Genomic DNA, 10165 nt, shown 5'->3' on the forward strand with positions numbered 1-10165 from the left:
GCATTCCTGGCTCCCATTATTTCCAATGGGTCTTCCAGCGTCTCCCATTGTTTCCAATGGGCAATCCTGTCCTTCCTTTTAGTAGATCCCTTCCCCGACCTCCCCGGCGGAGGATTTTTTTCCATTTCCAAAATTCAGAGCCTCCCTTTCAGGCCCTGCCAGGCAGGGGGCTGACAAAGGAAAAAAACATCCGTCAGAAGATCCCCCTTTTAAAACGATTGAGCCAAGGAGGTGATGAGATGACGACTTACCTGCGAGTAAACCTTCTCGGGATCCGGCTGCCTGTTGCCTGTCCGAAAGCCCTTCGCTGGGAAAAGGTTCCCTAGTCCCTGCCCTTCCCATCGACAGCAACGCCCCGACCCCGCTGGGCTGGACTTCCCGGCCTGGCGCCCTGTAATCATGGCCGGCTCGCCCGCTAGGCGAACTAGGCGCTCGCCTAGGGCGGGCCGGCCCTCAGGGGCGCCAAACTGCGCCCCGCTGCCCCAACCCCCCGCCACCGCCGCCCTAACCCAGCGCCCGCCCCTCTCGCTCGCGTGCTCTCTCGGCGAGGGAGTGAAGCAGGGGAGGAAGGAAGGCGGCGAGGAGGCAGAGGGCGCCAAGGTGGGCGGGGCCCTGCTCTCCTGGCGACACCCTTCCGCGCCCTCCTCGTGACGCTTCTCCCCTCCTAGTTCTCCCTCCGCTAGGCTTAGGGGCGCCTCGGCCGGTGAGGCGGGAGCGCCCAGGGGCCCGCTAGGCAGCCCCCCCGCGCCCTCTCCCCCTTGGGCTGCGTCACCCTCCTCTGCTGCTCAGGTCTCGCTCGTTCGAGGGAGGGAGGGAGCGCTCTGATTGCAGGAGAAGCTACCATGCTCCGCTTGCAGGCTGATGTCGATTTTGACACTGGAGATAAGGAGGAGTTTGCCGAGTTGCTTTGGCTGCCGGCAGGTTGGCCGGCAGCGTGCTGGGTCCTAGCGCTCGCCCATTGGCGCCTTCATACAAAGCACGAGGCGCGCGGCGCGCCGAACGGAGGGAAGGGGAGGTGGGGACGGGAGAGGAGGGGCAATTTAAACAACAACAACAACAGAAAGTGGGGAGAAGGGAGGTCGAGAGGGCCAAGAGATAAGAGCACCGAGGGCCAGGCAGGGCTATTGGATCAAATGCATCTTTTCTCTCTCTCTCTCTTTTTTAAAATCAGCCTTATCCAGAAAGTGACCCAGGGGCAGAGATGGTCTCATCAGCTCCAGGGCTGGCTCCAGGCGTTTTTGTGCAAGGTTTCCCCTCCCCTTGACTTTCCATCCACCCACGTCAGCTGCTTTGCAGAAATCCCTCTCGCCCTTTCCACACCCTTTCCACACACACCCTTCTCTACTTGGTGGGGGCGGGGAAGGCCATAACTGGCATCGATCAGGGGTTGAGACATTTCGTTCTTCCTGCCAGGGCGCCGAATTTCCAAGCTGACTGGAAAGACCCTCCCCTCCTCTCTCTGTCCGTCCCCCCCCTTTGCAAAGGCTGCGGCTTATGTGTGTGCCTTTCTGCAGCTCCCCTGGAAGCAGTGTTCCCTCTAAGCTGAGTAAGTGTGTGCTGGCCCACAGTTTTTTAGCCTCCAGCTCACACATTTTTGTCTCGGCTCAGGAAGGGACGGTTCCAGAGCAAACTGATTTATGTGGCGGCGGAGGGTTGGCAACACCCGTAATAGGTGGACGCGAGGGGGGGGCGCCAGTAGGTAGCCCCGCCTAGGGCACAAAAACGCCTGGAGCCGGCCCTGCCTGTAATGTTGCTCAGTGGGATTGCTCTGGAGTCACTCCGCAGCGGGGTGGCGCTCCCGGGGGAATCCCAGGCTGTTGGTCCCTCTCGGAGAAGGGGGAGGTTGAGTGGGGGGGAAAAAGAGGAAACCAAACTGCAGCGAGCTCACGTCCAGCAACCCGAAGCAATTATAGAATTTCCGGGCTGTCTGGCCGTGGTCTTGGCATTGTAGGAGGACCTGCTGCCGCCCTTTCGCCAGCAGCTGGGACCGGCATCCTCAGAGGCAGAACACAGAAAGATGGAGGACTCTCTGTGTCAGCGTGAAAAGAAAAATGGTAGGCAGGAAGTACTCAGGAAGGTGGGGCCGGGCTGAGTCATTCTCTTCGAGGAGCTCCCCAGGCTGTGACATGCTAATGGAGGAGGCTTTCCTGAGGAGGTTCTTTTGCATATGGATTGGCTGTTGACATTCTGATCTTCCCTGTAGCGCTGTTGTGAGATGTAGAGCAGGTCTGACCAGAATCCTCCTCCAGGTCTCTTCGGTGCCGCTGGCTTCCTCCCAGGTAAGTGGCTTTGGGATTGCTTTGGAAATCAGGGTTCTTGTAACATCAGAGCATAAGAGAATGCGTGTTGGAACAGGCCAGTGGCCCATCCAGCCAAACTCTCTGTGTCACACAGTGCCCAAAACCCAGGTGCCCTCAGGAGGTCCAACAGTGGGGGCAGAACCCCCCAAGCCCCCCCCCTGTTGCCCCCCAAGGACCAAGAAGACAGAGCATCACTGCCCCAGATATAAGAACATGAGAAGCCATGTTGGTTCAGGCCAATGGCCCATCCAGTCCAACACTCTGTGTCACACAGTGGCCAAACCCCAGGTGCCATCAGGAGGTCCACCAGTGGGGCCAGAACTCCAGAAGCCACCCCCCACTGTTGCCCCCCAAGGTCCAAGAAGACAGAGCATCCCTGCCCCAGACATAAGAACATAAAAGAAGCCACATTGGGGTAGGGCCAATGGCCCATCCAGTCAGACACTCAGTGTCACACAGTGCCCAAAACCCAGGTGCCCTCAGGAGGTCCAACAGTGGGGGCAGAACCCCCCAAGCCCCCCCCCTGTTGCCCCCCCCCCCCAGCACCAAGAAGGCAGAGCATCACTGCTCCAGAGTCTTCCATCGATACCTTGTGGCTGATAGCCACTGATGGACCTCTGCTCCATGTTTATCTAATCCCCTCTTGAAGCTGTCTATGCTTGTAGCTGCCACCACTTCCATCCATTAATTACTCTGGTGGTGAAGATGGTACTTCTTCATTGCAAGAGTAATTAACACACCGAAGTGTTGGCAGCTACAAGCATAGACAGCTTCAAGAGGTACTTGAAGCCAGTTTGATGTGGTGGTTAAGAGTACAGACTCTAATCTGGTAGAACCGGGTTTGATTCCCCACTCCTCCACATGCAGCTGCTGGGGTGACCTTGGGTCAGTCACAGTTCTCTCCGAACAGGTCTCGAAAGAGCTCTCTGCTGCCACCACCAGGCCAAGAGCCAGAGGTGCGTCTGACTGGTAGCCTGCTCTCCAGAACCTTTAGGAAACTTTTCTCCAAATTAAGAAACACTCGCCCTCCCCCAGACCTCCATGGAAGCAGGAATCCTTGGGAATCAAACAGGCTAGAAATATTCCCAGCAGCCCATGAACGGTTTTGTACGTGATAGCAAGTACCCGAAATGGAGCTCAGAAACTGAATGGGCAGCCAATGGAGTGACTGTTGCCTGGGAGTAAGATGCATGTTCCTACTAGTAAAGGTAAAGCTTCCCTTGCTCGAAAGCCAGTTGAATCCAACATCTACGTTTCAAAGCTGAAGAGCCAGCGCTGTCCGAAGACGTTTCCGTGGTCATGTGGCCAGCATGACTAAACACCAAGGCGCACTGAACGCTGTTACCTTCCCACCGAAGCGGTCCCTATTTATCACAATTTCTTGCTTTCGAACGGCTAGGTTGGCAGGAGCTGGAACTAGAGACAGGAGCTCACTCCGTCATGCGGCACACTCGGGTCTTGAACTGCTGAACTACTGACCTTCCACAGCCTGCAGTTCAGCGTCTTAACCACTTGAGCCACCGCAGCTCCATGTTCCTACTAGCTCCCAGTAATAGCCAAGGCAAGGCATTCTGCACCAACTAGAATCTCTGAGCTGATTTTGAAGGGAGCCCGATGTCGAGTGCATTGTAGTGGTCTAGCCTGGAAGTTACCAATGGGATGGATCCAGGTGGCCAGATGAGCTTAAGCAAAGCATAAGTATTAGCATGACACATTAAGAGATGCAAAAACTCCACACTGGGGTCCCAGTTTCGCGAAGCTATACGCAGTATAATAATTGATTCAAGTAACTTGGTGACTCATTCAGTACAGGGCGGCCCTTTTGCCTGTGGAGAAAAGCCCTCTTGAATAATTCAGTTTTGCAGAGCTCTGCGAAGTGGGACTCACGAGAGTGTCTAAGATCTCAGGCCTCCCCAACTTGCATCTTGTCAGGGCTGATTTCCCATTTTCCCCCCTTTCAGCCATTTGACCCACACCAGTCTGTTTCTATCCCTTTGGGAGAGGCTTAATGGGATGTTAGCTCTCCGTGCCCATTTCCAGACACGAAGCCTCTGTGAAAGGCACGAGACGTTTTTCTCCCGGCCAGATGTCAACCTCCATGATATCTTCCAGGTAGAACAAATTTAAGAGTCCAGTGGCACCTTGAAGACCAACAGAGGACTCCTGGCTTATCTAGTACGAGTCTGATGTTCCCTCTAAGCTATGGAGTCTTATGAGCAAAAATTCTACCTTGTGAGCTAGTGGCATTAAAGTTGTGAGCCAGCGATTTGGCTACTGCATAACTTAGTTTGCTCTGGAGCCCTCCTTCCTGAGCAAAGACAAACATGTGTGAGTTGGAGGCTAAAAAACTGTGAGCTAGCTCACACTAACTCAGCTTAGAGGGAACACTGTACAGCCCCACGCATGATGATAGAAAATACGGGAGATAAGAACCTAAGAGATGCCAATGTCGGATCAGGCCAAAGGCCCATCCAGTCCAACACTCTGTATCACACAGTGGCCAGAAATACCAGTGCCATCAGGAGGTCCACCAGTGGGGCCAGGACATTAGAAGCCATCCCACTGTTGACCCCCCCAAGCACCAAGAAGACAGATCATCACTTGCCCCAGAGTCCCTATCTATACCTTGTGGCTAATAGCCACTGATGGACCTCTGCTCCATATGCTTATCTAATTCCCTTTGGAAGCCGTCCATGCTTGTAGCCGCCACCACTTCCTGTGGCAGTGAATTCCATGTGCTAATCACTCTTTGGGTGAAGAAGTACTTCCTCTTATCCGTTCTAACCCGACCGCTCTGCAGTTTCATGGAGTGCCCACGAGTTCTTGTATTGTGAGAAAGGGAGAAAAGTACCTCTTTCTCGACCTGCTCTTTCCCATGCATAATCTTATAAACCTCGATCATGTCACCCCTCAGTCGTCGGGGAGATGACCCCTCCCCCAACCCCAGAGAGTTCAACAATCAGAGGAGGGACCACCCACGTCCGGCCAGCCTGGCCTTCCCTTTTATTTTATAAGATCAAACGCATAAGGGAATCAGTTACGAACCGCCCTCTCGCTGTGAATTTCAAGAAACCAGACAACCCACATGCGAGGAACATTTATTGTAAATTAAACAGCGCTTTGAGTTGAGGTGAGGATGCAAACCTTCAGTCACAGTGTCCAGTGTGCACGTGGCCTGTAAAGAGCACCACCGGCACCATAGGTGCAGTTGCATGCACTGAAATCATTTCTCAGCTTCAGCTTAGCACGTCTTCATGGTCAATGAAATTACAGTTTATAGGAGGTACATTTTCTGAATGGGCAGCCATAACAATGCTCTCCATGTGCATGACAGCAAGGGAATGAGGAGAATGCTTCCAGATGTGTCAGTAATTCCTTTACTGCAGAAGCCGCACGTCCCAGGCAGAGGGCACCACGCGAAGTGCAACAGGCGGCTGCTGATGCGCACGGCCCACCGGTTGGAGTGCAAGCAGGGGAGGTGGTGGTGCATGCCATCAGCTCACCAGGACCTTCAACGCCAGTCTCAGGTACTGCAGAATGAATCCGACAGTTATTACAGGCCACAAATGTCTCCTGAACATTGCTACATTTAAATGCCCGTCATAACCTGCTGTGATGCCACCCTCACTGCATGTACACCCAACTGCTCCTGCTATTCCTCAGATGCAGATGTGGCCGAGAGGGAAGGGCAAGGGCCACTTACGCCAACTAGAGATGTTAAGGCCCGGAAAAAACCTGGAAAAATTAGGGGGGAAAATGTTTTTTCCCGAAGCCTTTTTGTTTTTTTCCGAAAAATTGAAAAAAGAATTTTTTTTTGATTATGAAACATTTTATTTTAACATGATGAATAAAATATTTTAAGGCAAGGTGTTCAAATATTTTCCAAATCATTTCTAAAAAAATATGTATGGTGTCAGATTGATCTAATTTCTGTGCACGGAGGACAAGCAAGTCCTAGGTTACAAACTGAACTCTCCAATGCAAGAACAAGATGCATTTCTTCCTTTAGGAGGTGCTATTGTCACAAGAAAAGAAAAAGGTTTCAGTTTTGTTTTTACGTGTGTGAGTATTCTGTTTGTAATAATTGTTTGGATACACTATATTTTTAATATGCTAGTTGTGATATATTCATGCCAAGTAAAAATGTCCATAGTCATATTTTATGTTCCTAAAGTAACAGAATGACTTTCAATCTAGAAAAGGCAAAAGAAATGCTAATGTAGTATTTTTTTCAATTTTTCCGAAAATTTCCGTTTTTTCCCAAAAAACCCCGGAAAAAACCCGGGTTTTTTTTCCCGAGCTTCAAAATTTCCAGAAATTTTACATCTCTAACGCCAACAGTGCCAGGTGACCAGGGAGAAGACATCCGCCATGTGGAACATGGAGATGAAAGACTGGGGGGGAACCCCAGTTCAAGAAGATGCTCAGCCAGGTACCCGTGTGATGATGTAGCATGTGGTGGGAATGTGATGTCTGGGAGACCTTTTGAACACTGTTTCCTCCACGCTGCAGATTCTTGTGAGCAGAAAATCTACTTTGTGAGCTACTGGCATTACAGTTGTGAACGTGTTTGTTGGCTACTGCATACATAAGTTTGCTTTGTAGCCCTCTCTTCTGGGCTAAGTGGAAGATGTGTGATGCGGTGGCTAAGTGATGTGAGCTGGCTCAAACTGAATCAGAATGGAATGAACACTGCTATTGGGTCCCCCCTCGGGAAGGAGCAGCATCGCACTATGAACACTGCTCAAAAGGATATCACGTCCTCCCTTAAGTCCACTCTTTAGGACCATCAGCCAGACAAGAAGCAGGACTCACAGCAGGAGCAGCTGGAGACAATCTTCTCTCCGCCTTCACAAACTTGGAAACAGTGCGCAGGACGGCATGTGAGTAAATGTGCATGGATATGACGGGTGTTAATGTGTTGAACAAATGCATGCTAACATTGCCCTGGGCACTAACCATCCAATCTTCAACGGTTGCATGCAGTTGCCGCGTTTTCAAGGCATATGCAGAGGTCATTTCGGGGGGGGATCGCAGTTCCCCCGGGTGAGGTACGGGGGGCGGGGCACATGACGAAGCCCCGCCCCCCGCTTCTGGCCACCCCGCTTCCGGCCCTCATTCAGCCAGGAGGAGGCAGGAGAAGAGAGAGGGTAAGTTGCTTCCTCCCTGCCTCTCCCTACCCCTGCCTGCCTGGGGCCAGGGAGGGCCTTCGTGGGGCTTCCTTGCACTCCCACCGGCCTTGCAGGTCCACCGCCGGGCCCGTTGGGGGCGGGGTGTGTGGCCTTATGACACACGTCCGGTGATGTCAGGGGGTGTGGCCTTATGACACACTTCCGGTGATGTCGGGGTGTTGCATATGCTAATGAGTTATGCTAATGAGTTCCCCTAGCTCTTTTTCTACGAAACGACCCCTGGGCGTATGGATGCATTTGAGAGGAAGCTGAGATGCATGGACAGGGAGTTGAGGGCCATTGGGGCGACTGGAGCACAGCACAGGGAGGGTGAGGGTGGTAGTTCAGGTGTTAATTGAGTTACTTTGTTAAAATAAATATATTGTTAGCATAAAGTCTATTTATTTAGAAGTTTTCAACACGAACAAATAGATCTATCGCTTACTGTAACATTTGCCCGTTTATTTCAACACCACAACAGTCAAGACAGACAGGCAGGTTCTTCATAGTTACGGTCATAACTGTCATGTGACAATGAAATAAAGCCAGCCCGTTGCACCTTGAGACCCATTTGACACAATGGGCTAACACCAGACAGTCACGTCAAACGTTGAGGTAGAGAGTGACAACATAGATACAGAAAAAGGGGGGGGGGAATTCAACTAAAGAACTGGAGGAATCAACTGAAACAGAACTAAACCGAAAAATAACCACATGGGATTGCAGTTCTGCCCTGAGCCAAAGCGTGTGAGTGCAGTGAGACACGTCGAGCTATTATGGCTCAAAGAACACACGCTCCCTGCCTACGCATGCCCTTTTTGTCCCCCTCCCACCAGGCCTACTATTTTCAGCAGTCTTTGGTTCATTGGAGAGAAGGCTCTGACTTTCCTAAGGTGTGTCCTGCACAAGGACCGTGGGAGCAGCCTCGGAGTCAGTGTTGGGTGTCATTCGCTTGGCAGCACACCAACCCTTGGATGCAGGTGTCCTAGGGCCATTAGATGGGGAACAAGTACAGGGATGAGCTTTGGCCCCAGCACTTGACTGCTGCGTACCTGATAAGACTTCTCCAAGATGTCTTAGAGCATCGACCGCCATAGTTAAGACATCCGTATGCCGCTGCATAGTTTCCTGGAGCAACCGCCTATCGAGTTGGCCTTCTTGGAGCATGGCTTGGTATTTACGTTCCTCGAGGTCCTTCCAGTCAGCAAAAAACTGCATGGTTTCCTTGTGTTCAGAGGTACCCTGCTCCATCATCTTTACTGCCACGTCATTAAGCAGTGCCACGCGCCGTACCCGCTCTGCCTCATTCGCACGCTTTTCTTCCTTGCGTGCCTGTTCACCGCCTGATGATCTGTCATGGTCAGCAACTTCATCTGTGGGATTGATGATGACAAAGCATAGGTCACAAATCTGCTCCCAACAGGGAAGAAGATAGAAGAGCGCTAAAATTGGAAGGTCACGATCTCAGAATGGGTTTACATGCTTATATTTTGTAGAAAAAGAACACATGCAGTCCAATTTCTAGCAGCATTGGGGTTTTTTTTTAATAAGTATTTTTATTGGGTTTTCACAATCATGCACATTCCACAACCATCTTTTAATACATTTCCAGTTAATTTCATTTACTTTAAACACCTTCTAAATAGCAACGTATCAACCAAATCAGCATAAATTTTCCTTCTAGTCAGTCACTAAATACTAAACTTTTCAAGTACACGCGTCCAATAATAATAATTTTTCAAGATTCACTGCACTCCTTTATAAATTATTGATTTCTGTAAATATACCCTTTAACTTCCACATTGTTCCCTCAAAACAGGCTACTAACAAACTCCCTACTAATTCCAGCACCCTCACTTCCTATAGTAGACATATATCATGTATTACTTTAGTTTATTTTTATTATTGTTTTATGTTTATTATTTCTTATGATCATTTCAGAATTTTCCTTGTTTACCTCCCTACACAAATCAAGTCTGTCCTCAAACCATAACTAATATACCCCTTATAAGTAGATAATATGAAAACCCCTAGGTGGGTACCCCCTTTATGAAGCATTTATTAAACACACATTGCAGTCTGACAATAAGAGGTAACTTTATGAAAACAAAACACACCCAGCATCAGAGGGTTAATAGTGTGTCAGTATGTGGGGAAATGACTTCATTATAAAGGACTCCAGAATATATTGAAACTTTAAGATATATGTATCTCTCCTTATATATAATTGAATAGTGGGTGCCAAAGTTCTAATTCTAAAATGCACTCCCTTAGTGTATGGCTGATGGCACTGCTCCTCAGCATATATCGCCACCAATCAGAAGGCAAAGCCCGGGTCCCGCCCACACCACAACTGCTGCGACAACCTGGTCTTTTGCATATGGAAGCTGATTGGACTTCACTCCATTCCACACCTCAAACTCCCCCCCCCCCCAAGGCAGTTGGAATGTCAGTTGCATATGGAACCTGCTGTATTCTGGTGGTGTGCAGGTCCCAGGTTCATGTTTTAAAAGCAGACTGACACTGTTTGCCCAAAGCCAGAGCACTCTCCCAGAGCCTCTTTCTAGATCCCGTTGTATTTATTTCCACAACGGGCCTTATTTCTAGTGTATAATATGGCATAACTTTATAAATAACTTTATAAATCCCAACAGCCAGCCAAACCTGTTCTGCTTAAATTAGAAAAGATTTAAC

General features: G+C 50.2%; 1 protein-coding gene across 1 annotated transcript in view; it reads right to left on the reverse strand.

Annotated features, from left to right (window-relative positions):
• LOC107115618 (zinc finger protein 135-like) overlaps positions 1-401 on the reverse strand; it is a 13584-nt gene extending 13183 nt beyond the window's left edge. The window contains exon 1 of the mRNA XM_015417356.1: positions 252-401. Coding sequence (XP_015272842.1) covers positions 252-401 — 150 coding nt within the window. The remainder of the gene's footprint in view (positions 1-251) is intronic.
• Between the last annotated feature and the right edge of the window lie 9764 nt (positions 402-10165).

The sequence above is a fragment of the Gekko japonicus genome, unplaced genomic scaffold (genome assembly GCF_001447785.1).
Source record: "Gekko japonicus isolate JY-2015 unplaced genomic scaffold, Gekko_japonicus_V1.1 scaffold2255, whole genome shotgun sequence".
Lineage (NCBI taxonomy): Eukaryota > Metazoa > Chordata > Lepidosauria > Squamata > Gekkonidae > Gekko > Gekko japonicus.